This window comes from Micromesistius poutassou, assembly GCF_964030765.1.
Source record: "Micromesistius poutassou genome assembly, chromosome: 19".
Taxonomy (NCBI): Eukaryota; Metazoa; Chordata; class Actinopteri; order Gadiformes; family Gadidae; genus Micromesistius; species Micromesistius poutassou.
The window spans coordinates 11,170,428-11,198,010 of record NC_140289.1 but is presented as its reverse complement, the minus strand read 5'-3'; the positions used below and the strand labels follow the sequence as shown (position 1 = coordinate 11,198,010).

The 27,583-nt window shown below is 44.2% G+C and overlaps 6 protein-coding genes across 8 annotated transcripts; 3 read left to right on the top strand and 3 right to left on the bottom strand.

Moving 5' to 3' along the window:
- Window positions 1–654: 654 nt before the first annotated feature.
- On the top strand, window positions 655–6,786 carry LOC311363645 (ankyrin repeat and SOCS box protein 2-like). 2 transcript variants are annotated; one of them, XM_084483602.1, is made up of 10 exons: window positions 655–754; window positions 1,659–1,872; window positions 2,208–2,377; window positions 2,744–2,899; window positions 3,249–3,494; window positions 3,726–3,897; window positions 4,540–4,872; window positions 5,217–5,451; window positions 6,044–6,194; window positions 6,471–6,786. In XM_084483602.1, exons 2-10 carry the CDS (start codon window positions 1,685–1,687, stop codon window positions 6,614–6,616), a joined length of 1,797 nt encoding a protein of 598 aa, XP_084339728.1. In that variant the 5' UTR covers window positions 655–754; window positions 1,659–1,684; the 3' UTR covers window positions 6,617–6,786. The 2 variants fall into 2 exon arrangements, with proteins under 2 accessions (XP_084339728.1, XP_084339729.1); XM_084483603.1 differs by having other exon boundaries at window positions 6,044–6,190; window positions 6,471–6,628.
- Window positions 6,787–7,282: 496 nt separating this feature from the next.
- Window positions 7,283–16,265, top strand: LOC311363627 (ankyrin repeat and SOCS box protein 2-like). 2 transcript variants are annotated; one of them, XM_084483581.1, is made up of 10 exons: window positions 7,283–7,485; window positions 7,927–8,298; window positions 9,391–9,501; window positions 9,885–10,048; window positions 10,385–10,540; window positions 11,202–11,447; window positions 11,990–12,161; window positions 13,001–13,583; window positions 13,726–13,879; window positions 14,524–16,265. In XM_084483581.1, the coding sequence occupies exons 2-10, from the start codon at window positions 7,934–7,936 to the stop codon at window positions 14,670–14,672; spliced, it is 2,100 nt and encodes a 699-aa protein (XP_084339707.1). In that variant the 5' UTR covers window positions 7,283–7,485; window positions 7,927–7,933; the 3' UTR covers window positions 14,673–16,265. The 2 variants fall into 2 exon arrangements, with proteins under 2 accessions (XP_084339707.1, XP_084339706.1); XM_084483580.1 differs by having other exon boundaries at window positions 7,283–7,536.
- An 822-nt stretch (window positions 16,266–17,087) lies between these two features.
- On the bottom strand, window positions 17,088–17,709 carry LOC311364317 (cytochrome c oxidase subunit 8A, mitochondrial; the record flags this gene model as incomplete). The annotated part of the gene is made up of 2 exons (XM_084484300.1): window positions 17,088–17,237; window positions 17,593–17,709. The coding sequence occupies 2 exons, from the start codon at window positions 17,707–17,709 to the stop codon at window positions 17,088–17,090; spliced, it is 267 nt and encodes an 88-aa protein (XP_084340426.1).
- Window positions 17,710–19,631: 1,922 nt separating this feature from the next.
- ubr7 (ubiquitin protein ligase E3 component n-recognin 7) lies at window positions 19,632–24,279 on the bottom strand. Its single transcript, XM_084483560.1, has 11 exons — window positions 24,024–24,279; window positions 23,686–23,819; window positions 23,535–23,592; window positions 23,216–23,311; window positions 22,793–22,846; window positions 22,403–22,508; window positions 22,082–22,215; window positions 21,563–21,730; window positions 20,839–21,004; window positions 20,377–20,438; window positions 19,632–20,264 (listed from the first exon to the last, which is right to left on the bottom strand). Exons 1-11 carry the CDS (start codon window positions 24,150–24,152, stop codon window positions 20,181–20,183), a joined length of 1,191 nt encoding a protein of 396 aa, XP_084339686.1. The 5' UTR covers window positions 24,153–24,279; the 3' UTR covers window positions 19,632–20,180.
- Window positions 24,280–24,715: 436 nt separating this feature from the next.
- Window positions 24,716–25,267, top strand: LOC311363790 (uncharacterized protein; the record flags this gene model as incomplete). The annotated part of the gene is made up of 2 exons (XM_084483764.1): window positions 24,716–24,923; window positions 25,100–25,267. The coding sequence occupies 2 exons, from the start codon at window positions 24,716–24,718 to the stop codon at window positions 25,186–25,188; spliced, it is 297 nt and encodes a 98-aa protein (XP_084339890.1). The 3' UTR covers window positions 25,189–25,267.
- Window positions 25,268–25,681: 414 nt separating this feature from the next.
- Window positions 25,682–27,025, bottom strand: tmem251 (transmembrane protein 251). Its single transcript, XM_084483924.1, has 2 exons — window positions 26,915–27,025; window positions 25,682–26,441 (listed from the first exon to the last, which is right to left on the bottom strand). The coding sequence occupies exon 2, from the start codon at window positions 26,424–26,426 to the stop codon at window positions 26,010–26,012; it is 417 nt and encodes a 138-aa protein (XP_084340050.1). The 5' UTR covers window positions 26,427–26,441; window positions 26,915–27,025; the 3' UTR covers window positions 25,682–26,009.
- Between the last annotated feature and the right edge of the window lie 558 nt (window positions 27,026–27,583).

Below are 27,583 nucleotides of genomic sequence, written 5' to 3'. Positions count from 1 at the left end.
AGTCATGTGTCATCAGTGTGAACAACAGAGGGCTAATCCCACATCCCTGGGGACCCCTGTGTTCATGATGGTGGTCTCTGAGGAGTTCTCTCCAACTCTTACTGTCTGTGGTCTGTCGGTAAGGAAATCCAGTGGCCAGTTGCAAGTGAGTTTATTCACCAGGGGATGGGGGATGACTGTGTTGTAGGTGGAGCGGAAGTCGCACGTCAACTGTTTTTGTTTCTGAGCCAGGCGGAGTGGTGGAGTGGGTAGAGTGCTGTTGCTATGGCATCATCAGTGGAACGTTTGGGACGATATGGGTCAAGTGTAGTAGGGAGACTGGTTGTTATATGAGCCTTGACCAACCTTTAATAACACTTAATCATGATGGGCGGGAGTGCTATGGGCCGGTAGTCGCAGTGTTGAGGCTGGAGATTAAGGCTGGAGATTATTGTACGTCAATATACATACAATAATAATAATTCATATAAAATATAATAACAATTTTAAGTCCTTCTATCACTAAGCCATTGAAAAACGACCCAGTAACCAGTACTTGGCAGTAAGGAGTGTTGATCAGGCCTGTATTTCAATCTGTTTTCATAGTTCAAACTAGGTCAGCCAAATGTGACCACTCCCCCTTAATAGCTAGCATATTGCTATTATAAAATATACCATGGCCAGACTACAGGCTGAGCAGCCACAGGCTCCTGACAGGTGTCTGGGAGACAGCTGGGAAAGCCTTTCTGAACCACAGACGGATTTTTTCTGAAAGGTAGGACGCTTTGAAGTGTGTTTTCACCTCAAATCCTAAAAAATTATTTCCATACCATTGTTTGCATTTTTTTAACTGTTTTTTAAATCTTCTAATTCATTGCTAATAAACTCTTTAATGTTCCCATGTCTGTCCTGTACAAAATGTATTAATAAAGTGTAATGAAGACCTTAATAAATAAAAAATAAAAATTACGTTTTCAAAAATTAACATTTGTATAGCAGCTATTAATGCCAATTTACCATGTACTGTACTTTGGTGCATCCATATACTGTAATGTATGTACTGTAGTGTGTACAAACAGTAGTGTAAACTGTAGTGTATGTACTGTAGTGTGAACAAAGTGTGTAGTGTGTACAGTAATGTGTTTTTCTTTTGCATGTTGAAATGAACTGAGTGACCACCACAGGTCACTGGATCTTTTCTTTCAAATGCAGGTGTGCTCAGCCAACATTTCAGTGGGTTGAATTTCAGATTTCTATAAATAAAGACTTAAACCAAGGAACTGATGTTTTGTAAGAAATACTAGTGCTTATCCACTAGCTCAATGGTTTCTTGCTCAATACAGAGACAGACCATCTTTACATTCAGGTGTTCAATTGCATTCCTAGAAGATATAGCAGATTGCAAGTAAAGGTGAAAAGGAAAATAAAGGGGGTCCAATATGGGTGCCCAAACGTTTTCACTTTCTGCGACCCCTTGATGTACCTTTAGCCCAGCTAGGACCCAAATAACTAGTGCAGTAAAATAAGCAACATACTCTCTTTGTATTATTAGTTTATTATTATCATTGCAGTATTTACATTCAACTTGTATACCTTAGTAATATCTTTTATGTACGTGCTGCGTGTTCTGAAAACCCATTTCTTCTCCATCCCGACCGGGCATGCGGTCATCACTGCAGCTGCACCTGATACCGCTGAGCCCGACATGGAGTTTGAAGACTACACCGCCTACAGTAACCTGTCTGATGAGGAGCTCATACAGTTAGCCATCGAACGAAGTCTCGCTGAGGAAGTCCTTGCGAGCAGTTACATTCCTCCCCCTCCTGAAGCACCGAAGACATCGTACCCAAGTTCAAGTCCAAGTCCAAATCCACGCCCCTCTTTTAAACATGAGTATGATTCCCCCCCAAACACTCTATGTGCCAGCCTTTAGTCTAGTAACGCTATCCCTAGCTAACCCCAACCCTAGAAAACCTATCCCTAGCTACACCTACCCCTACCCCACAATATGACTATGACTAATTAACATGAAACAAAATAAACATTAATGACATTATAGGTACCCCCCCCCCCCCCCCCCGCCTGCTTATTTCACTCTTCAACTCAAAACATTCACTAAACACAAAGCAAAACACTAACCCAAGCATGTCATACTACTGGAAGAATAATGTAATAATAACGACTCAATAATGACTCGTCGACATGACTCATTTTTACTTTACTTGCAGTGTATTCACTACGATGGAGATAATGATCCACGACCACGATGAAGAAGCATTGTTGGCTTTTGTAAAGGAAAACGCAGGCTGCTCAATGGCCACCAATGGTGACGGCTGGACAGCTCTCCACGAAGCCGCTTACTTTGGCGAGCTGGGATGCCTCATGATCCTGATAGAAAGTAAGACTATCACCACCACATGACCGCTTTCAAGCAAATCCCTCTGAGCATTGTTCTTCAGTTGTTTTTCTCATGGTGTGGTAATCAGAAGAATCCTCTGGGCAGTGTACAGGATTGTGTAAGGGTTGGAGGGTCCTAACTGAAAGGTGCTGGATTCCATCTCCATTGTTCGCAGTCTTCCTGTAGTCATCTTTGAGCAATGAAGCCCCTAACCCCTACCTACTCATTGATATGGTGTCTGAAAAATGTGACTCTGAGTCGCTTTGGATAATAGTGTCTGCTGAATGACTAAATAGAACACTAGAAAGTACAGGCAGCAGTGTAAAGAAGAGTTGAATTAATTTTGTCCTCTCTTTCTCCCCGTAGCATTTCCTGACATGGTGAACAGATGTAGCCCCATGAACCAGACCGCCCTCCTCCTGGCTGCGTACCGAGGACAGGTCTCCTGTGTGGAGTATCTCCTGGAGCACGGCGCCGACCCCAACATCTGCAACAAGAAACGAGAGAGTCCGCTGTTCAGAGGTAACATAATCCCCCTCTCTCCAAAGAGGGAGAAGACCAGACAAGTAATGAAAAAAAGTACAATAAGTACATACTTTTCCCGTTCACTCAGGCAAACATCTTACATACTACTCAGTGGTTCTGATTCAGAAGGGCAGTCTGGTCAGTGGTTTGACTCTCAGCCGAAAGGTTCTGGGTTTGATCGTCAATGTCCTACAATGTCTTCCTGTAGGCATCCACACCTGCTCATTAATGGCATGTACAAGTCACTGTAAGTCTCTTTGGATAAAAGCGTCTTGACAATGGACACGGGCAGGACAGAAAAACTGTCAAAGGGCTATTGTTCGGTAATCTGAATGTTGTCTTTCAGCATGTGAAAATAAAAGCCAGCGCATGGTGGAGCTCCTTCTGCGGTCTGGAGCGTCAGTAAACAAGACCGACAACCAGGGAGCTACACCTTTCCATGAAGCTGTCAAAAACGACCACCTGGAGGTCTGTGAGATCTTGTTCCAGGCCGGAGCCAAGATCTCTACCTTCAACATTTACGGGAATCGGCCATTCTTCACCGCCGCACAGAGTGGATGTGCCAACGTCTTGGCCTTCCTACTAGCTAAAGGTTAGCTCTGTGCCCTCATTTCTCGTCTGTGATTATTCATTTTATTGCATGTTTCTAACTTATGGATATTGTACATAGCTGAGTAAATGGATTAGGATTTAGACTGAAAACACTTTTCTAGGATAAGGTTTGTTATTCTGCATTCTGCATATCTACAGGCAAGCAATGTACAAATGCAACTGCTTTCTGACTTTTTTGACATTGTTTACCGTGTCCGTTGTTATGTCTCAGGTGCAGATATTAACAAGCAGGCTAGAGATGGAGCCACTCCTCTGTACGAAGCCTGCAAGAACGACCACCTCTCCACGGTGGAGATTCTTCTGTCACATAAGGCAGACGTAAACCTGCCCACAAAGTCTGGCCTCCTACCCATCCACCAAGCCACGCAGAGGGCAAACAAACAGTAGGACTTTTGTTCTACTCCAGTGGTTCCCAAACGTTCTGGTGGCACCAACTTGAAGGAAGTAGGGAATGATTATGAAAAATGTCACACTCATTATGACTAGGGATCATTAACCCTAGCCCAGTTCCTAGGCATTTTCACACACAGAGGTATGTATAGTAATATAGCAACTTTGTGCATTATGTGAAAAAAGTGTAGCCTGGCAAGAGTCATCCTTGGCACAACAATTAAAGGTCCCATGACGTGTGATTAGCCCTTACAAGCTGTATCTTATGACATCACAAGTGGGCATGTCCACCTAGATGTGTGACGGATAGATGAGCAACGTTTGCTACAGTCCACTGGGTAGGCTAGTAGACTGATCTATCCAGCACACATCTAGGTGGACACGCCCACTTGTGATGTCAAGATTCTCAGAACGGCTTGTAACGGCTAATCACACTCACACCTGATGGCATGTCATGGGACCTTTAAAAGACCCTGCTAGGATAATGAATCAATGATAAAGCAAGTCTTTAGGGAACACCTAGCCTTACCTTACGACACACAGGTTGGGAACCGCTGCTCTACACACAGAATATCTTCATCCTAAAATCCGCTCTTGGCAGCACTAACCTGTTCTCCAATGATTTATTTGCAAAGGGTGGTCTCCATGCTGCTTCCTCTGACCAGCAAGGAGAGGGTGAGCGACAGCGGTATCAGTCCTCTGCACCTCGCTGCCGAGGACGGCCTGGATGACATCCTGGAGCTGCTGATCCAAGACGGCTACGACGTCAACAGCCAGCTGTCCAAGGAGCACCGGCTGATGTATGAGGACCACCGCAGCACCGTGCTCTACTTCTCCGTCTACGACAACAACCTGGAGGCCGCCACCATTCTCCTGGAGGCCGGAGCCGACCCCAACCTGGACTTCTTCAACCCTCTCCTGATGGCCGTCCAGAAGGGAAACTTTGAATTAGTGGAGCTGCTGTTGATGTACGGTCTTGGTATATAACCAATAACGACCCGTCTAGTCCTTAGATCATTTTGAAGACATGTGTAAAGCGTCTCCTTGTAAATAGAGGTAGCTCCCTTCCTCTCTCCAATTGAAAGGTGTCATGTTATCGTTCGCATCCGTATCGCCACTGTCGACAAGAAGTCTAACACTGCTGTCAATCTCCTGACTTATATATTGTGCGGGTTCCTTTAGTTTCCTTGCAATCTTGCAGACATGTCCACTTCCCCCTATAATGCATCGCATATGAACATGGCCTCTGGAACATCGCCATGGCCAATCCACAACCCTCTCCACGATGGTCACTCTCACTTTCCATCACCAGGTACGGAGCAGACGTCAATGCCAGCCTTGCCACACATAAACTGGGCTTCCCGTCGGCCGTGCTGCTGGGCATGAATACCATCAACGTGCTGAAGCTCCTGTTGGACCATGGCTGCGACGCCCAGCACTGCTTTGACTGTGACTATGGCTGCAAGGCCCATCCACACTTCACCCCGCTGTGGGAGAGACAGCAACTGCAATACAGGAGAGAGTCCCCAACTGAACAATCTGTCGATGTATGTCTGTCCTGGTGACGGGTCACCTATGGGATTGTACGATCTATGGCTGGAGATGGAGATGGGTGGATAGAGAGAGATGGATGGAGATAGAGAGGGCTAAAGATAGAGGGATAGATAGAGGTAGAGGGATACTGGTATATATATATATTGAATTGAAAATGTTCTGAATGATAGAGAGATGATTTAATTGAAAATGTAATCGATTTTAGAGATAGATAGATCGATAGACACATATAGATAGATGGGTATGTAAATAGATAATTACCGTCCCTGACCTATTGAAGCACGTCCAATCAGATTACAGATTTGTTTATAACCGGTCCTTATGGTTGTATTCATTTCTGAATAGAACACATGTTCCCATGGTTGTTTGAGTAAAAGGCATTGAACCCCCATCGGTTGGCTGGCTATATTTTGACACTGGACTCTTATATCATCATGTGTTAACCACTTCAGATTGATGATGGAGAAGGAAGGATGATAGAGAAAGATAGATCCATAGTCGATGGATGGATAAAAACTTGCACACTAATACTGTCTGTTTTGTACCAGGCACCAAAATGTAAATCAAACTGTGATTATTTTTCAGTTTTGTGAAGCCATCTCTAAATATTGCAACAAAGAGCCCGGTCCGATCATCTCCCTGCTCCTGGATTATGTCGGCCACATCAAACTGTGCTCTCGGTTGCTGGAGATTCTCGATGGCTGCAGCGACGGATCGCACATCAAACTCAAGGCAGGTACGAGAAACCATCATTCATCACTCTTCATTACTCACAATGATTTTAGCTATTTACTCTTTTGTCAATTAGAAGATTGTTTAAAATTCTCATCAATAAGGAGCGGTTAGGGGCTTGGCTCAAGGATAACTTCAGTTAGAGTCAAACACCCTAACCACTAGACAATCCTGCCCAACCATGTGATAATGTATATCAGTATATGTGATAGTGTATAATATGAAGAACTCCTGTTCAACATAACATCATTACATCATTTGATGTAATTTGTTGCACTAGTGCCACCGCATCCCCTGATGCAGCTGTGCAGACTGAGGATCCGGAAGATTCTGGGAGCCAAACGAATGAAAACACTCAATGCTCTGCCGTTACCAAATAGACTACTGTGCTTTCTCTGGTACGACGTGGAGAGCCTTTCACAGTAAAAGTCCCAAGTGTGGAGTACCTTTCAGAGTGAAAGCCCTGAGTGCTTGCTTTTGTTGAATTTAATGATGGATGGATTTATTGATGTGAAGTGACAATATACGTTGATGAAATGTAAGAACTTGTAAATGTACCTATTAATTATGCATTCATAATAAACTTAATTATATTAGCCTCGTCTTTCTGATTCCTACGGCAACAATGCACTATAATTTTTCGCTGCTCCAATTTTGATTGTATGCTTTTATTGTTCCCAACCTGACTTGCAAGTCGCTTTGGATAAAATTTGCCATGTCATTTCCGCTATGCAACATGCAACAGCATACATAAAATGCACCCAATAGGACACCAGACAGGGAGATTAGGCCAATAGGAAGCTATTACTCCTGTATGATCCATTGGTTCGATTTATGTAATCTAGAACATTAATCAAAACACGTCATGTAATGAGGTAATGTGTTATAATAGTCGAAGGTCATGTAATCTGCTAACATTTCGTAAAGGTCAAAGGTCAGATAACAGGTAACGGGATATGAAGGTGATATGTTTACAGATACAGGTCAACTCTCGGTGCAGCTCTGGGAGGGGAAGGAGAGGGAGGGGCAAGATCTCCAAAAATACACCCTGAATTCTGACTCCTAAACGCAGACATGCTGCAGAGACCACCACAGACAGGCAATGGCAGACAGAGAGACACTATCAAAAGCCAGATAGACACACACTAGCAGACAGACACTACCAAGAGCCGACACTAACAACAAAAAGACACTACCAGCAGACAGACAGGATGTTATGGATTCCACCACGCATCAACAGAGTGACAGGAAGTGAGCCAGACCGCAGACAGACAGCAGACATTACAGTTGAATAAGTGAGATATTTTGCCAACTCTTGGATATTCAGGTGAAAGACTGGATGAGCGGTAACTACATTTACATGCATTTATTGAAAATGTTTAATTTCTTGAGATGTTACTGTTGCTACTGTGGTTTTTGTAGCAGTGATTGCATATATTTAAAACGTCACACAAATGCATGTTTTATTATGTTGAGAGCATTTTCCCTATACCTTCCAGTTGGAGAAAAGCACATTCAGTACCACCGTTAGATTTAGACCTTGCACATCCTATTTATACATTCTCTATTGCATGCTGGGAGATGTTTGCTAGTGGTTCAGAGACCGGACACTTGTGTCAGGGTCAGACTGCAAGCATGACCGTCCGTAACTTTCCTACCACTGCATGCCCAGACCCAGGCATTCAAAATAACTTTATTTACGAGAGGAGGAGAGTGACTGAAATTGCTGTCCCCAGATCCAACATGGCGTTGGCCTCAGACGCCCAGGCCAGCAACTCCGGCCTGGCCTTGGAGGACTACTCCATCTACAGTCAGCTGTCCGACGACGAACTTCTTGCGCTCGCCATCGAACGCAGTTTAACCGACAGCCCCAGTCTCCCCGGCAACGAGAATCAACCTGGCAACCAGAGTCGACCCGACGATCAGACTCTACCTGGCAACCAGAGTTCGGCTCCTAGGGGAGAAACCAGTAGATGTCATTCAAGTCGTCGAACCGGTCGGCCAATTGGACGGAACCCACCTTCTGGTGCCAACCCTCCCCGGAACCAGCCACCTGAGGGCGCCGCACACTGTTCCCACAATCCCCCTGTGGAGAAACCACTCGACCCGTGGGTGTTGCACGGCCTGCCCCTCAAAGACTACACTTCTACACTTTTACACTTCTACAGTTCTGCACTTTTACCCACACACATTCCAAATTAACTTGTTCTTTCGTTTAATGGTAATATAAACTGATGTTAAAAAGCAGTTTTGGATATCCTGTGTGGCTTATATTTTACGAAGGACTTTTATTTTTTCTATGCTATTATTTGGGAAATAGTGGTTTATAAAAGGAGCTCGGCTCTCATTAGTAGTAGTAGTAGTTTATTATTCTGTGCTGTTATGCTGGGGTTACTTGATAGCAGGCAGCACCTGTCCACATACATCCAGAGAGGCTTGCAGACTGCAGGGTAGTCTAGACTACCAGGAGCAGCAAGGAGTAGGACAGGAGGCAGCAGAGTCTAGTGCAAGGCTTCTCAAACCTTCTTAAACCAAACCTCTAACCTCTAAAGGGTTGCAACCAATTTTTGATTCCTAACCCCTGTTCAGATGTTGAACCCCAAGGTCAAGTGGTTAGAGTGTTGGACTCCCAGTGGAAAGGTTCTTGGTTCAGTGCCCATGTTTGCAAGATGTACAAGATACCCCCTAACCCCAACCCGCTCCTCGATCACATGTATCTGAATTCCCTGTAGGTCACTTTGGCTGAGAGCCTCCTGCTAAATAACCTTACAGTAAAGAGAACATGTCATAAACACATTCCCGCTTCAGCTCCCAGGCTTGTTATGTCAGCCATGTAAACATACCAGCATGAGCTCAGTCATTGGCATGCAATTCTATCCCAGTACAGTATGAGAGTGTGGCCAGTGTTAGAGATCAAAGGGGTCTTTGGTGCCGTAAGTACAGGATCCCAGGGTTACCCTCAAGGCCCTGATATACTTAGTTTGAACTGGAGATTGGCGTGTTTGCATAAGCTACCCAACTGCTGTCCAAAGAAACGATTTAGGCAGGATACAATGTAGTCACTGCGAAGGACGGGTTGCCGGGAGTTTCCTACCATCCCCGTATCCTTGTAGTCTCTACACCGAGACCGGACACAATAGTGACACACCATGGATAAAGTGTTTAACCCCTGGGTCAGTGACTTGATACTTGGTTTTCAGGAACAGCTTTGCTGGCACGGTGAGCCACTTCGTCACGGGCCAAGGCGAGCACATGGTCGCGTACCGCAATTACGAAGGGGTACTGGTCCACGTCTGCCCCGAGCCAGAGGAGTGAGTTCCATACAACACTGAAATACACGTCCATTCAAAACGCCAATAGGCCAAATGACCGTTAATCGGACCATCACAGATTCCCCTCTACATGAGATGAAAGTGAAGGTTTCCTCCAGTCCTTTAAACCAGTTGGTATGGTCCATTAAGTAATGCTTGACCTTCAGCTTCTTGGGCCAACTTTGACCAAGAACTTTCAAAAAAGTTTTTTATAAAACAAAATAAGCCACAATATATACAGAGCTTGATGTGCCAAATTGACTACAATTGAATTGCGGCCCAAGAGCCAGTCCCATAGTTTGAGAAACACCTGATTGGAAACGCCCACCTATGATGTCAACAGCTGATGGGGGCCTTGCCACTAATTAAGTGTTTGCCTGTAGGGAGGATGGGCCTCTGTTCGCAGCCATCAGGAAAGGAGATGTACGTCAGGTGAGGGCACTAGTGGGCCAGCAACACAGCCTGATGTGCAGTAAACCCGGCTGGATGGCCATTCACGAGGCTGCCTGCCATGGACAGGAGGCCTGCCTCAAAGTACTGCTGACAGGTAGAACTATACTGCTACAACTACCAAAACGTATACATTTCTACCAAAACGTGTACCAAACCAAAACTAATGCAAAAAATTATTTACAAGGACAAATGTCAGGCTTTATTATGGTAGCCTTCTAATTGTTTCATACTATTTAGTTGTTGTCAAAAAGCTACTTTTAGTGAATTTAGATACATGTGATTTAGGGGATGGGGCATCTTGCTCAAGGCCTACAGGCAGAGTGAGGACATTGGGGTTCTGACTCTAACCCTTTGGTTGGGAGTAAAACAGATATTTTGAAATATCAGGACAATACGGTGGTAAATATCTAATGCTTTTCTGATACCACAGCCCAACACGGGATAATTAACATGCGGACTAGGCAGGACCAGAGTGCGCTTCTTCTGGCGGTCAGCAACTCCCACGCGGGCTGTGCTAGGCTGCTGCTGGAGAGAGGAGCAGACATGGCGCTTATGAATAAAAACAAGGAGACTCCGCTCTACAAAGGTAACCCAGTCCAATATATATCTAGATTAGAAACACAGGTTCCCAACCTTTATCATGCTTGTGAGATTATGTTTTCTTCCTACATTGTTGGGCATGTACTTTTGCCCACAAATCGTTTTCATTTGTAGCCATCCCATCGTCTGGGTTTCATTATAGACCTACTGTTCCTTCTGCTCTACTCAATTACTTATGTAGGCTACTATCGATAATAACCATTTATTCTCTCTATGCTTCCTACATTAAATAAAAAGTATAATCATGCATTTTGTTTTTACTTTGAGCAGAACACTATTTTGCTGTCAGTATATTCCCATGATATTTCTCCAATAATGATATAATATTTTATTATTATAATAATGTATAAATATCCATTAATTATAACAATAAATAATACAATAATAAAGCTATAGCAGCTATCTTTATAGACCTCATATTTATAGACCCCCTAAAAACGAATAATCAGATACCATTTATATGATCAAATATCATATATTTCAGCAATCCTCCATGCAAAGCTTTCAAAAAAGTTTTTTATAAAACAAAATAAATGATCACATTTAGCCTATATGGCTAATAAATCCAGCTTCTGAACTAGCTTCTTGGAGTACGGTTTCATCAGACCGGTGTCTATGATGTGACTGCGTGTGCTTTAACCCGTCAGCTTGCGAGGACGACAACGCGGAGATCGTGGCGATGCTCCTGAACCACGGGGCGTCGGTGAACGTCCACTGCAACCAGGGCTGGACGCCGCTGCAGGAGGCTGTGTGCCGCAACAACGTGGAGATCTGTGAGATGCTGGTGCAGGCCGGCGCCAGGCTCACCCCTGCCAACATCTACGGCATCTCCCCGCTCTTCACCGCGGCCCAGAGCGGGCAGGTGGCCACGCTCCGGTTTCTTATTAAACACGGTATTTTAAAAAGGGGGACGTCAGGCTTGGGTTTACTGTTGCATGAGCGTGTTGTGAAACAATGGCGGCATCCAAAGTCGGCTCTGTTCCCGCTAAAAAACTTTAAAAGGTTGGAACATTTACGTCATTGGGTCTGCATCTCAATTAGTTCTCCATTGGGGAGATTTTGAAAAATGACGTAATTGTTCCAGCATTTTCGTGATTTATTGTTGGAAACTGAGTTTATTTTGTTTTCAGCATTATTTTCTTTAACTCGCGCATGTAGCAGCAGTACTCTCTTGCATTCGAAAGTAGCCAACCCGTGTCTTGCAAATTCTGCATTGCGGATTCTGAATTGTATTAATCGAATATTATCGAATATGCACACTTTCTCAACAAGTCATACTCATAAATTAACAAAATTGACTAGTTTAACATTTTGGAGAGCTTTAACACACAGTGAATTTAAGAATTCACTGTGTGTGACGGCTGATGTATTTTAGACTAAACAAGGCCAGCATATAATCATGATGATGACAAGAGTCTCTGATGTGGTGCTGCAGGTGCGGATGTGGACAGCCAGGCAGCAGATGGCGCCACCGCGCTGTACGAAGCCACGAAAAATGGACACGTGAAGATCGTGGAGCTGCTCCTCTCGCAGAAGGCAGACGCCAACAAGGCCAGCAAGAAAGGACTGCTGCCACTGCACGTCGCTGCCCAGAATGGGGACGACATGTGGGTCCTTTATCATGAACCGGCAGCCTCTCAGACATAGACTCACAACCAATCTGGCCCATTAAATGGTCCTCACTTATATATAGCGCTTTTATCCAAAGCGCGTTACAGTGTTGACTGACATTCACCCATTCATGCACACATTCACACACCGATGGCGGAGTCAACCATGCAGGGCGACAGCCAGCTCGTCAGGAGCAATTAGGGTGAGGCGTCTTGCTCAGGGACACCTCGACACTCAGCTAGGAGGAGCCGGGATCGAACCAGCAACCTTGCAGTTACCAGCCAACCCGCTCTACATCCTGAGCTAATGCCGCCCCACTAACAGCTTGAGATATGGTAGTTCAGCTGACTGTCTGACCCATGCATCCTCTTGATCAGTTATCAGATGACGATGATCGACTCCTAGCCAAAAGTTACTTGGTTTGATCCCCAATTTCTGAAGTCTACCTCTATCCTTGAACAAGATGCCCGCTAACCCCTACCTTCTCCTTTAGGCTTAGTTATGGTTCCACATCGGCGCAACGCAACGTGGTTTACGGCCCCATTTCGTCCTTGCGGACCCTCCTTGCATCCACCGCAAGGGCCGGATGTGCGCCTCCGAAAATTTTTAACCTTGCGTCGAGGCGACGCAGCAGCAAGGGCTGTGATTGGTCCGCTCACTAAAACCCGACGCAGAACCAAAACAGGTTCACGACTGCGTTGAAGCGTCGTGCGTGGTCCTTGCGTCGCGTCCACGTGGAACCATAATTGAGCCTTTAGTGAGACGTATCTGTAACAACTGTAAATTGCTTTGGATCAAAGTCTGCCAAATAGCTAAAAGTGAAGGTGTGTTTCAGCCTGGTGTCCATGCTGATCCCGGCCACCACCAAGGCCCGTATCCGGCGCGCCGGTGTCAGCCCTCTGCACGTGGCAGCCGAGCACAACGAAGACGACGTGCTGGAGCTCCTGATCCAGGCCGACTACGACGTCAACGCCCAGCTGTCCCACGAGCACTCCAAGCTGTACGAGGACCACCGCACCACCGCGCTCTACTTCTCCGTGGCCAACAACAACGTGGACGCGGTCCGGATGCTTCTGGAGGCCGGCGCCGACCCCAACCTGGACCTGTTCAACCCCCTGCTGGTGGCGGTGCGCGGCGGCTGCATGGAGACGGTCACCCTGCTCATCGAGCACGGGGCCAACGTCAACGCCTACCTGTCCACCCACCCCACCACCTTCCCGGCCACTGTGCTCTTCGCCATGAAGTACCTCACCATGCTGAAGTACATCCTGGACAACGGCTGCGACGCGCTGGCGTGTTTCCGCTGCACGTACGGCAGCAGACCCCACCCCCCGCTGAAGCTCAACTACTTCCAACGGGAAGAGATGAGATACACAGAGAGCAACATGACTGAGTGTTCTACCCGCCACTGTGTTCAGGTGAGACCCGGGTGTTTGCTGTGGTCTTTGAACGGGGACCCGACCTTTTGCCAACCTGTCACTCAATTATTGGTAACCTAACTCAAAAAAGACATGATTTAGCAGCTTTCCCAACCCGGCCGTGTCCTTTTGTGTTCCATAGTTCTGTGAGATGGTGTCCATCCCAAGCATGTGTCGCTGGGCCGGCCCCATCATAGACATCCTGCTGGACTATGTGGGCCACGTGAAGCTGTGCAGCTGTCTGCAGGAGCACCTCGACAGCTACCCTGACTGGCACGCAATCAAACTCAGAGCCAGTGAGTTCACCTCACTATGTACACTCAGATCAATCTTAAAGGTGCCATGACATGCCACCAGGTGTGGTGTGGTTAGCCGGTACAAGCCGTTTTGGAAATCTGCCCCTTATGACATCACAGGTGGACGTGTCCACCTAGATGTGTGACGGATAGATGAGCAACGTTTGCTACAGTCCACTGGGTAGGCTGGTAGTATGATCTATCCAGCACACGTCTAGGTGGACACGCCCACCTGTGATGTCATAAGGGGCAGATTTCCAAAACGGCTTGTAAGGCTAATCACACTCACACCTGATGGCATGTCATGGGACCTTCAACTGTGTCCATGGGTAAGGAACCGATGTGAAAATGATCTACAGGTGAGGACTGTTTAGATCTGGATTTCCTCAGGGGTTCAACGCCATTATTGCAGAGCCATTTACACACAATTGGCGCAATTGTTTGAGGATCTATTCCTAGTATGAATAACTGTGGAAAGTAGCAACTCACTGACAGCCCAGTGAGTGTGTACAGTGAGAAGAAGAAAGGACCGAGACTTGCTCCCGGTTTAAGCTCGGCTGTCATCATACTTTAGGGACCAATCTGACTCCTGATGTGGGGGACTCCTAAGCCAGCAGTAACGATGAGTGTTATCTGTTTCTCAGCCACACCTCCTGCACTGATGCAGCTGTGCAGACTGAGGATCCGGCAGCTGGTTGGAGTTCAGCGCCTGAGGAGGCTGAAGACCCTGCCCCTCCCTGGGTCCCTCCTCCGGTTCATGGTGTACAAGAGGGCATGCGTTGACTTTGAATGACCCAGAGGTTCTACGGCCACATGAGGCACTACTGGGCCATGGAGTACCACTGAAACAGGATACAAATGTGTCCTGGAAACAAGCGTCCTGACTCCTCCTTCTGCTATTTAATTTATCTAAGAGCAACGGTTAAGGATCTTGGACACTGGGGTTTGAATCGTGAACCTTTGAGCTGGAAGTCAAAACACCCTAACTGTTGCACAATCCAGCCCCTTTAAATCAATAGACATCTTTAGGAAATGGAGTGTGTATGATTTGAAATGTGGGAGTCTGTTTAACTACATTGCTTTTTGCTTTTTAATTTTTTTTAAAATATAAAACATAAAGAGTTTATTGTTGGTGTGAGTAGCCATAGCCATAGGTCAGCTCCATCACTACTGGATTCTACACCATTTCAGTTTTCCACCTGGATCCTGTCTTTTGTGTATCTCGTGTCCTAAAGTATTCACTTGGATCGTTTCATTTGGAAGAGTGCCTTCCATAATGTGAAGAAACTTCTTGGGACTCACAATTGGGGACTTAATTGGAGTAGTTCCTTTTGCGGTCATTTTTGTTTGAAAATCTGTTCTGATACTATGATAGGTAGGTACCCTGGGAACTGGATGAATCTGCAAGTTCATGTTTTATTTTTGCTGGAAGGTCTTGCTTTCAACAGATTTGCAGCAGACCTGGCCTTCAGGCAATCCAATGACAACCGTTTATCTAATATGGGACGGTTTTGAGACGATAAATGTGCCGAGAAGCGCCATGAAAGTTTAATTTAATTTCTGTGCTATGACACACATTTCGTTACTCTTATTGGCTGTAGGTCAATCCAATTGCGTCCAGAGTCCTTTTGGTCTGCGATACTGAGAATTCCCATTTGAAATCGAAAATGAAGTGAGAGCTTCCTGACTAGTACATTTGTGAATTGGTCAGGTGATTTCAGGCTATGAAAAGCCTGCATTTATTTATTCCATACAAACGTCCCCAATGCAATCACATAAACCCAGTAGAACTACTGTATTGTCTATGAGGGTTGAATAAACAGACTTATTACACTTTATAACATCTACTATTGGGTGACAAAAAGATAACTATATCTTTAATCTTACCATACATAAATGCTTGATAATGTGATGGGGATTTATAGACAATCATAACTGGTTGTCATAACTGGGTATCCCATGACGTATACTTAGTTTAATTACAAAATATTTTGGAGAAAAATAGCAAAAGCATTTTTTTTAATTATTCTGGGATTAAAGTTTATTGAACAGCATTGAATATCAACAGTCTTACATAAGCAAAGAATAACTTCCTTTATCTCGGTTTGGCTGCTACTGTCTTCGATTAAACAAGTTTGTTTATTTGTTTTTCTTTAATAAATGTCTTGTTTGGTTGCCTTCATAAGAACCAACAAATCCGTTTGTTTTGATAAAATGTTCCTAAAGATTGAACTGACATAAAAAGCTCTGTGCGCCATCATGAAACAACAGACACCAGTATTATACACACAGCTTTCCCTTCTCAACAGACTCTGTGGAACCCCATCTCTCTTCCTGTTTATGTTTTTTTTATTACAATATACTCAATAAACGATATGAACTGTGATGTCCTCACTCATCATGTTCACTCATGTTTCTTCATCTATGATAAGTAACATGTAATTTTCTAGGCAGACAGAACAACTATACACTATTCAGGATATACTTTATTCATGGCTGTGCTATACTTGCTTACTTTTAGATTTAATAATTCTTGTGTATGTTTTTTGGTTAATACTGTGCTACTTAGCTGACTGTTTATATCATTCTTACGACAAGCTAAACAGTCTTAACAGTCAGCTAAGTAGCACGGTATTGAACACTGTCTACTCTCTAGGCTTATCTGATAATTAAAAACATTGTGAGTTGATAGTAGATAGTTGATCGTTTTGAACCAACCAGATGTTACTCTCTCTAGAATGTCTTCTGGGTTGCTGTTGAGATTAAAGTTAACCTAGAGTGGACTAGTGACCACAGCAATAAAGAGTTCTGAGCCCAGGTCTGGGAGGCTGGTTTCTTTAGGTTTCACGACTTGGTAGTTGGTGTTTATGTCTTGCCTGTGGTCTCGGTTCAGGTCTTGGTTCAGATCTCAGGTCTTCAGGTCTCAGGTCTTGGTTCAGGTCTAAGGTCTTCAGGTCTTGGTTCAGGTGTCAGGGCTTGATTCAGGTCTTGGGTCAGGTCTTGGGGTTCTCAGATCATGGTAGCGAGGTGTTTCAGGTTAAAGTGGAGTCTTTGGTCCTCCTGTCTGGGGGTCCAGGTCTTAAGTCTTGGTTTAGGTCTTTGGGTCTTGGTGTTCATGTTTTCATGTCTTGGGGTCCAGGTCTTCAGGTCTTGGTTGAGGTCTTCGGTTCTTGTTTCAGGTCTTGGTTCAGGTCTTAGGGTTCAGGTCTTAGGGATCAGGTCTTGGAGTTCTGGTCTTGGGGTTCTGGTCTTGGGTTCCAGGTCTTGGCCGCTGGCGGTACTCTGGGAGGTGATGCAGGATCCAGCCAGCAGGAGCCAACATGGCCACCGCAAACACTGACATGATGAAGAAGCTTTGCTGTGAAGCAGATACAAGATAATTAAATAAAGATAAAAAAAAAATATATATATATAGCATAAAATTAAGAAGACTTAAGGAAAAACGGATCACCAATGCATATTTTATATATGTATATGTATTTATATTCTACAAACATTACAATGTTACTGACAACAGATAATAACCCTGACCAATACCTCATCCTGCCCCTTTTGTCAGTAGGCAAATAAGTGTTTACAATTTAAAATGTGTAACTATCTATTTAATTACATAGCTTTTATAGAACTACGATTTTTATGTAAAACATAAAAAAAATATATAACAATTCCCCCCCCCCCCCCCCCCCCCCCCACACACACACACACACACTCACCCCTGCTCCAATGTGGTTCCGCGGGGGTTTGCTGTAGATGCTGGACCTGCTGTCCTGCAGCACTGCCTTGGTCCAGATCAGAGAGCGGCTGCCTCTCCTGAGCCACAGAACCCCCATGGTGGTCCGTCCGGTGGGCTGGTGGTCCGATAGTCTGGGGGTCTGATAGTCTGGGGGGTCTGGTGGGGCTGATGTTTAGACTGAAGAGCTCATGCAAAACATCCCAAGTAGACACTTAAATGGGTGGAGCTTATCATCTCCAGACGAGCCAATAGGAAACGGGTAATCTGTAAACAGATGTAATCCTGAGTGTTGTTCCTTCACTGGGAGAGGCTCTGAGAAAAGGCCTCCCCTTCATTTAAAAGTCTTCTTAATGTCAATGAATATTATATGTACTTGTCTAACTACAAACACAAACCTGAGAAAACAACCACTTATCCGGACAGCTCTAGACATAGTCAGATCTTCTGGACCAGTTAGTCACTAGTCACCATGTTGGTTGAATATTATACTAATCACTTTGGATTAAGTCTCAAGTCTCTTGTCTTTTGTTACTTGCACATTCATTTAACAATGAATTCACCAATGGCAATAAAATGCTTGGATGGAATTCCACGCTTTCTCACATCAACAGAAATAAAATGCATGATTGTTAAAAAAGAAAGAAAAAAATAGAAACCAGACATCATGGATAAGGACTACATGAACTTATAACTGTGTTTATAAATGTGAGAGTGCGATGTGAGAATGCTGTATGGATATGGATGAAGTAGTATGTATGTTGTTCCCCATAGAACAGGCTTATAAAGGTTACAAAGGAAGCTGTTATGTGACTTGTGCTATCGCTGACAGATCCCGGAGAGACGCAGGAAGACATAATTGGTTTTTTGCTTTGCTGAGCAGATTGGATCTGTGTCCAGTGGAAGAACATGTTCTCCAAACACAGAGCAGCTGGCTGGGAGTACGCAGGGGGACAATGGGGCCTGATTGGCTTTAATGTGGAGATGAAAGCGGGGCCAGACCCGTCTGTCTGATCACCCCGGGTCCTGGAAACACCACAATAATAGATCTTCTGGTCCTGAAGTGTGTAAGTCGGGACGCACGGCGTTCACCGCACCAGTCTCACTGATCTCTGACCTGATAACAAGGTCTCAGCAGAACAACAGTTTGGGAACAAACAAGTTTCATTATTCGGTTGTGCTGTGGTTCGCGTCGTGTTGGTAAAATGTATTTTATCCACAACGTGACATCGTTATGGACTTGTCTTGGCTACTTTAGTTGTGTGGATGTATTATTACTTTAAAGCCTGTGTTTACAGTATGTACATGATACTGGGCTTGTCGTCAAAGTACAGGTCTGTACTGTCAAAGTATTTGACTACAGTCAAAGTATTTAACTGTACAGGAGCAGGTTATACATCACATATGATAACAAAACACTTTGACTACAGGTCTAGCAGTCTACTACATGGCCTATAAACCATATGTTGTCTGAAAAAAAGGGTTGGTGAAACCTCTCTGGAAGCCATTTCTGCTCCTAGCCACAAACAGAAGGGTAGAAACAACCAATTTACAGTAAGCCCAAAAGGGTTTTATATTTCAGAGTCAGGCTTAGTCTAGTCTCACAAATCAGACTTTATATTAAAAGCTTAAATCACTCGGCCAGCAAAAGCAAACAGTAAAAAAGTGTCTGTAGTGTCTGTTAGTTTCAAATCAACACAGTGTAGACTGGCCACTGCAGAAATACACACATTTAAATCCCCTTCTGTAGGTTTCATCCACTAGCACAAATTTGTTTTCATTAGTACAGTATCTCCTTACAGAAACAGGAAACAATGCATATCTCCTCCCCCTGTAGTTGTTGGTTTCCGGGCCAGGCTCTGAGCCATCTCCCCTCAGAAGTTCTGCTATAACACAGTAGGACTGCAGGATTAGGCTTAGACTAAACCTTCTACATTAGACTCCAGGGTCAGCAAAATGTTACCACAGTAAAAGCACAGAGACCACAACACGTCTTCTCCTTCAAACGGCAGCAAACCAGGGTTGACACTTTAATAAACACGTTCTTATCAATATGCCAATGAACAACCATTTTTAAAATACAATTGATGATTCAAGCGGTATTTACACAACACTGCAGACGTTCTACCTAGTATAAAGATAGGGTTCAATAGTACATTTACCACATATACCTAGTATAAAGGTAGGGTGTACAATAGTACATTTACCACCTAGTATAAAGGTAGGGTGTACAATAGTGCATTTACCACATCTACCTAGTTTAAAGGTAGGGTGTATTATGGTATATTGAAGCCTACCGAGTAGACCAGTGCTATAGTACTATTGTAAGGGTAGGGTGTACTCTTGTACATCATCTACCTCCTACAATGGTAGAGTGTACTATGTACCACTATTGCCAAAATGTTGTGGGATTGAGAGTTGTGAGATAGCCCTAAAAAAAAAGATACAATATTCTATATTTACCGACTTTTAATGTAGGGTGCACTGTTACACATGACCTACGGTACTATAGAACTTGAGCACAGTACTACAGTCCAGGTAAAAACCAGCGCTGTCAGAACTGATCTGAGATCAGAACATCTGCCCGTCCGCCCGTCGCCTCTTCCGACTCTGCTGCTGTTCAAAGAACCGTCTGATGTCGTCGGGCGTCACCACCTGACAGGAAACAGAGAGGTCACATGACATCAGGCTTCATCTCAGGCTATACCTTAAGAAAATGAAGGATTGTGGTTAACGCCATATTAACGATTAATGATCTCAAACTCACCTTTCCCTCGGCTGCAAAGCCTTGGAGGAAGTCTTTCAACTCCGTCTTCATGTCGTTGTATCCTTGAAACATAAAAGAACAGTTGGGTTGGGTTCATCAATAGCGGATCTGTAACTGACCAGATATGACTTAGATATGCATATCATGTTATCAACGAGAATATTGAATATTCAGTACTCAGTAAAATCAGGCCTATAACCATTATAACCATTCGCTTTTTCAGTCTAAATTTCACAAAAAAGGCTTCTTACTGTGTGATGTTTATTTTTTTGTTTATTTATTATTATTTTTTCTGTGTATTATTTTAGTATTTAGTAATGTTGGTATATTGCATTCCGTCTTGTTTCTAATATATTTTCCATTTTGTAGCACTTTTTTTTCCCAACACACACACACACACACACACACACACACACACACACACACACACACACACACACACACACACACACACACACACACCATGTATGATCTCCAGCTGCTGGACTCTGTTGAGGTTGTCCAGGGCTGACATGAGGGGGTCGTGACCCCTCTGTGCCTCCTCACTGCGCTGGCCCTTGGTCTCGTAGGCCAGCACCGTGTCGCTCTCGTCCAGCAGGAAGCTCACCCCGGAGGCAACGTAGCACCTCTACACACCCACCACCGGAGGGCAGCAGAGGACACACAACGTTAATCCCAGTTCATTGGGAAACACTTTTATTTTTAAATGGTTTTGAAGCAATTAACATATTCGTTCAAGGCCACACTGACACGCAGACATTTATATGGAATTTAATCGACTTTACCCAAATTGAGGATAAAAGCGAGGCTGAGAACATAAAATTACCAAGATTGGCGAAACAAAAAGTGGTGCAAGACGATGAAGCAGAAAGACAGGGCAGGTTTGTGGTCGTTTGTCATTAGTGTGATTGTCCAGAAGTATATAATAGGATTAAGTGTATAACGACCAGGAGGCAGGAGAGTCTAGTGGTTAGTGTGTTTGATTCCAAGCCGGTAGTTTCTAGTCTGCAGTCTACCTTTAGGCCTCCTATTGAGCAAGATCCCCTAACCCCTACCTGCTCCTTAATGACATGCATGTAACCGACTTCAGTTTACGTGACTTTTGTATGAAAGCGTAAACGACCAAATAGCAACCACTACATTCAGCTGCCAACACTACATAGTACCACCCCCTGGGCCTGCTCACCTGGCAGGAGACGCAGGAGCAGAGCTTGGACCTCCAGGTGGCGGGCCAGAACACGGACCCCCTCTGCACCCTCTGGGGACCCCCCAAGCCCTCCAGCTCCTTCAGCCGGCACGCCTCCTCCATCTCCTCACACCGCCGCTTGCACCGCTCCACCTTCACCTGCGTCTTCTGGAAACAAAAAAGCAAAACAACTTAAACCTCAGCTCGTTCACAAACGGCAGGTTGTCAAGGTAAGGTGATCTGTGCTGACCATTTCAAACTCTATCCACTCATGACATCCTCAATGAAGCCACCCAGCAGTCCACAAAGGTGACTGAGGATTGTTGATTATAGCCGTCATACATCAGGACGGACACTCCCATTTGTGATGTCATGAGTGGATACATTTTGAAATGGCTTGTAATGACAGATCTACATCACACACCCAGTGGTAAAGTATTGCCAGTCAAAGACAACAGAGCCGGCCTATGAACAGTCTCCTTACTCCTGAGGCAGCCTATCAATCGTCTCCTTACTCACCTCCTCTTCGTCGCCGCCGGTCACCCGGCTAGTGGACGGCTCCCCTTCCTTTTTCGACTCCTCGCTCTTCACCTCCTTCTGCTCCTCTTTCTGCTCCTCCTCTCCCTCTAGTCGACCACTGGAGGCCCCAGGAGCTGACCAGCCACACAAAACAGAGGCACGGCGGTGACCAGCCAGAAAAAGAGGAGGCAGTTCCCTCAGGTAACAGAGTAGTCTATTCAAACTTCATTTAAAAAACACTGCTGACTGCAGGGTAAACAAGGTGTGATCTGACTTGTAAACTAAACTTGGTGATACTGTGTGTTAAGGGGCTCTGGTTACTTGCTACGGTGGCCGCATAGGTCCATAGGAAGGTGTTCTTGTTCATACAGGACCCGCAGACCATCTCCTGCAGCTCCACACTGTCTGGGGTCTCACAGCCCAGGTGCTGGGAGAACAGGGATCAGGGAATATTACACCAAGCGAAGGCTGGGGGATGGTCAGGAACTGTAGCGTTATACCGAAGCACTGCAATGAAATTCCTGTTATTTTAACAACAAAGACAAGGAGAGTAAATAAGTCCTGCCCACTCTCTCATGCCATTAATGCTAATCTGGAGCATCCCGTTCCAGCTGTTCTGTGTTGAGAGGAGAACGTCTATGAACGAGGTAAGTACTAGTGGATAAGACAGGCAGACACACAGAGGATAGCAGAGTCCAGGGGGAACCTTACTCTGCCGTGAAGCCAGTCCTCACACAGAATACACTGGACCATCTCGTCCTCCACCTGTAACAGGAAACAAAGTACATCTTTTATATTTCAAAAGGATATTACAGGGATATTTATATATCATTAAGGAGCAGATAGGGGTCAGGGGGAATCTTGCTCAAAGATGCCTACAGGTAGACTGTGGACTTTGGGGTTCCCTGCTCCATAATCCCTGCTAATAATAGATTAGACATAATAGATCATATTTCCGCAAATCAATAAACATAAGATAGAGTCGCCATCTACAATAGCAGGCAGATAACTTCATGGCATCAAGCTTATTTTTAATAAGACATGTTGTTATACATTATTTTGTATCAATCAGTTAACTCATTGTATCTTAAGCTTCTCTGTAAGAAACATTGGGACAACGGAGCATGCAGGTACCTGGTCATCTGGGTCGGGGTAGGGACGGTTGCAGGTGCAGTAGAGACCAAAGAAGTTATGGCTGTATTTGTTCTCACTGTTGAGCTGCTCCTTGTCCTGAAATTAAAGCAGGTAGAAGAAGCTTAATGGCTTTCTATCTAACTCACGACATACTTTGAAAGCATACAATCAACATTGGAGTAACTACAAACATTTTCAAGTGCGGCAAGACCTAGTTTCTAAAACAACAACAACAACAACAACAACAACAACTGGACAGAGTGCAGAGTAGAATTAGAAAAAGAGAATAATAATTTGTGAATAAGTGAAAAAGACCTACTGGGTACAACTTGCACTGTTGTTTGAACTTGCTGTTTCCACAGTCACAGCGGAAGTTTCTGTGAAGTCCAAACCATTTGTAATGTTCACATTCGTTACATATGGAATTATATCTACAGCACCAGCAGACCAGCGGGGTGGCATAGACCTACCTTTTGGTGTAGAGTTCAAACAAGTCGTGCCCTTCATGACATTTATAAGAGCAGGCAAGACACACACCTGCTGCCTCTCCACCCTTTGGTGTGCAGGTGTTGCAGGCGTACAGGGCCTGCCGCTTCACATAGCCCTGGGAAGGTCACACAAACACTGTTAAACACGCACACAGACACAGACACAGACACACCCTGGTGTAAACATAGTGTATGAAAAAATAGATTTGTTGAGTCTAGAAAACCATCCAAGCTGTACAAGGCTAGTATTACTTAGATCTTAGGGATTGTATCCAGTAGAACTACGTGGAGAACACAGCAACCTGATGATATCACCGCACCTGAGGAAACGAGCACAGGTCCGAGTCGCTGCCAGCCAGAACAGCAGAAGCTTCGTTCTCCAACTCCTCATCCTCCTCCAGAACATCCACAAGAGAAACGGTGGTTTCCTCTTCCTCGTTGGCCGCCATCTTTATGGATTTACACCGATCTACACTCCTCTATCAAATTGATACAAATCGGATTTACAGACGGGCTGATTTCGTGTGGATTTAGCCTAAATATTAGCTATTTCTGTCCAGTTATCTACTGGTTGTTGTGGCGTCTCTGGACAACTTCCCAACTACTTCCGGGGCACGTATTTCGCGGGAAACGTACGAGAAAGTGACGTGAACTGACATGAAAACAACAGACAGCGACCAATCCTGAACGTTACAAAAAGGTGTGTGACATTTCCTTGGAACAGTTATCGTTATACTATATATAATAAATAGACATAATTGTATATAATAAATAATATGTTACGATACTTGATATTCATTTCCACGTACCTACAATTTAAAACACAAACAATATTAATAATACAGCTTGTAAATAAACGAATGTGTATAAATATACTTATTAACAGATATGTATAAATCCATTGTGGGCTTGGTTATTTTTGTCGTCACATCGCGTCAATATAAAAAAAAGGAAAGGTAAAAAGACAAAAGTAAATGTACAAAGCGGAAGCAGTTCGTCCAGTGTTCAAAACATGGCGCCGCACGGTGTGACGCTGCGAGGGGAGCTGAGGTACAGGGACGGGGTGAAGAAGAACATAGACGTACACATAGAAGGTAACCTCACCTCTATGATCGTGGGGATCAAGACATTAAGGGAACAAGTGTCAGACCTTCTCACAGAACTTACTGTGCAAGAAAAGGGGTCCGTAACCGGTGACAAAGAGGAGCTTGGATCTGGTGGTGAGGATGTTTTATTTTTCTGAATATTTGTTTGTTTGTTATTTCTCTAAATCATATTGCGTTTGCCTAATAATCACGTAAACGAGTATGAAAACGGTAAAACCATAACGTATGTAAGTGCAATGGTCTACGTGACATATTATTATTATTATTATTATTATTATTTTTTACCGCAGATGAAGATGACGATGACAGCGATGAAGAGATGGAGGCGGCGCAAGTTCCAGAACCTCCTGCAAAGAAATCCAAAACTGTAAAAAAGTGATGGCCCTTTGATCTTGGATCACATATTTCCAATGGTTTGTTTTATTAAATGTGCCTTTGAGGAACTTGTTTTACTTTTACCATACAGTCTACTGTACTTATTACTGATAGCCTTACATGTATATTTGATTTGTTTAAAATGGTTGTATTGTTTGAACTCATCTAGCTACTTGTTTGATTGAATGTCATCGGCATAATCAATCAATTTCGCACATTTTATGTTTACACCATCCACACTTTCTCCCGATGTTAACCAGAATAAAAACATATTTAGACTCTAGTGTCTTCAAATGAACCATGGACTATAATTTGATTAAGACATTAAGGCAAAGATTGATACATATTAGAGGGCATATTTGTATAATTGAGGCAGTGACTGAATAGGCTGTATAGTCACGTTATGCAAGTGTTGACATGTTATATCTTAACGGTAATATTTCCTGTACAGAAGATCAACAGTGTTGAGGTTAGTATGACATGTTGATGCTCAAGTGTAACGTACATGGAGACTGAAAGAGGTGCTAATTTAAGTCTGAACACTACATGTGTGTGTAGTCATACATAATCCATCATCTGTATTAAAACACTAGTGTCAGATGTCAACAGTACAGAACATGTGCTTTATTTGTCATACCAACAGGACAACATACTCATATTTCCATTCAATAATTATACAGTGTAAGAAATCGAACATCGAAGGACATAAAAAGAAGTATCTACCCCCCGCCGAGGTGGCTTAATGGTGATAGACTGCACCCCCACTGTTTAGATTCTGTCTACACACACACACACACACACACACACACACTCTAATTGGCCACCTCAGGTGTCAATCAACTGCAGGCGGCTGATCTGATTGGATGCCTTGGCAAAAGTCTGGTGGCGGTTACAGAGCACGGCCAGGCAGATGGGCAGAATGCAGTAGCCAATAGTCTTGGGGTCGGCCCTAGTGCAGGAGTAGAGGAACAGGAAGACCTGTAGGTAGGGGATGAGGAAGATGGTGGCCCACACCCAGAGGGGCAGGAGGAGGAGATGGGTCTTGAGACTCTGGCTCCAGGAGGAAGAGGAGGATAGGGGTGCTGAGGAAGAGGAGGTGGCCACACTCCTCTTCTGTTCCAGCCTCTCCACGTGCTCCAGGGAGAAATGGTTCATCTCAAACACATAGTAGACGGCCAACATGCTGGCAAGCAGGTACAGGCCAACGCCTATCCAACCCATTCTCTGGCGAAAATTCATCATTCTCCATAATCTTCCCTGGAAGACAAGCAAATTACAATTAGATTCGTTTATTTTCCACCTGATTTTCCTCTTGCTTCATGCAGTAGTTTAAAAAACCCGACTGATACAATACATAATGCATGCAAATTTCAAGATGGATTATTGAAGATCAAACATCAACGTCAATCATTTATTTTTCAACATATCTAGAGGCAGCGAATGTTTTAGGCCTTGAATATTTACCATTAAATAGGTAACAGACAGACAGTAGGCTATGCCTTTAGAATTTCAACAGATCATATAATAGGACAAAGAAGGCTGAAAGCTTTGGCTTTTAAAATATGTACTCATACGTTTAGTTCGGTTAAGTAAGTTACTCAGCTAGACTAGAAAACAGGTCGGCCAGGTAGACTCATTACCATCTGCATTCACAACATAACCTACCGAACCACGCTTATTATACAGCCAACATTGCGCCTTTTAATGTATGATCCCGAGGTTTACTTTACCTTCGTTGACACAGTAAATGGAACAAATCTAGTGAATCCTATGTTTGATTTGAATTATTTCACATCCATTGTTGAACAACAAGCTCTCTGCTCTGTGGCGTGCGGTCATGTGACTTCAAGCGCGACTTCCGGGTAAGGCGGACTTTGGAAGACAACAGCACCATCTGGTGGCACAAACAAGACCATGTTCACCCGGGCAGGTGTTTCGATCAGCATTGAATTAAAATAGGCCAACTACACGCCTCTCTACGGAAGCGTATATGCATTCACTTAAAGGGAAAATATTATACCAGGTGTGAGTAGTGAGTGTGAGTAGCCATTACAAGCCGTTTTGACCACCTATGTGTACTGGATAGATCAGTCTACCCAGTGGACTGTAGCAAACGTTGCTCATCTATCCGTCATACATCTAGGTGGACACGCCCACCTGTGATGTCAGAAGCGGCACATTTTCAAAACGGCTTGTAATGGCCGGTGGTATAATATGTCGCCTTTAAGAAATTATTTCTGCTATTGTTTTTCTGAATTAACGACATAATTATCTCAGGAGTCTGAGAAACATTTTCATGGAGAAAAATAACTCAGAACTTAATAACGCAATCGTTTTTTTTAAATAAAGAATCCAGTTATATTTTGGTTTAAGTTTGAGACGTTGGGAGATACTCGTGT

Excerpts from the sequence above, each read along its gene's own strand:
- LOC311363645 (XM_084483602.1), top strand. The coding sequence starts at position 1,685 with ATGGAGTTTGAAGACTACACCGCCTACAGTAACCTGTCTGATGAGGAG. Across the intron at positions 2,900-3,248 it reads AGAGAGTCCGCTGTTCAGAG|CATGTGAAAATAAAAGCCAG; the intron begins GTAACATAATCC and ends GTTGTCTTTCAG. Across the intron at positions 3,495-3,725 it reads GGCCTTCCTACTAGCTAAAG|GTGCAGATATTAACAAGCAG; the intron begins GTTAGCTCTGTG and ends GTTATGTCTCAG.
- LOC311363627 (XM_084483581.1), top strand. The coding sequence starts at position 7,934 with ATGGCGTTGGCCTCAGACGCCCAGGCCAGCAACTCCGGCCTGGCCTTG. Across the intron at positions 9,502-9,884 it reads GTCTGCCCCGAGCCAGAGGA|GGAGGATGGGCCTCTGTTCG; the intron begins GTGAGTTCCATA and ends GTTTGCCTGTAG. Across the intron at positions 10,541-11,201 it reads GGAGACTCCGCTCTACAAAG|CTTGCGAGGACGACAACGCG; the intron begins GTAACCCAGTCC and ends TTAACCCGTCAG.
- ubr7 (XM_084483560.1), bottom strand. The coding sequence starts at position 24,152 with ATGGCGGCCAACGAGGAAGAGGAAACCACCGTTTCTCTTGTGGATGTT. Across the intron at positions 23,593-23,685 it reads TTTGAACTCTACACCAAAAG|AAACTTCCGCTGTGACTGTG; the intron begins GTAGGTCTATGC and ends TGGACTTCACAG. Across the intron at positions 22,847-23,215 it reads ACCCCGACCCAGATGACCAG|GTGGAGGACGAGATGGTCCA; the intron begins GTACCTGCATGC and ends TTCCTGTTACAG.
- tmem251 (XM_084483924.1), bottom strand. The coding sequence starts at position 26,426 with ATGATGAATTTTCGCCAGAGAATGGGTTGGATAGGCGTTGGCCTGTAC.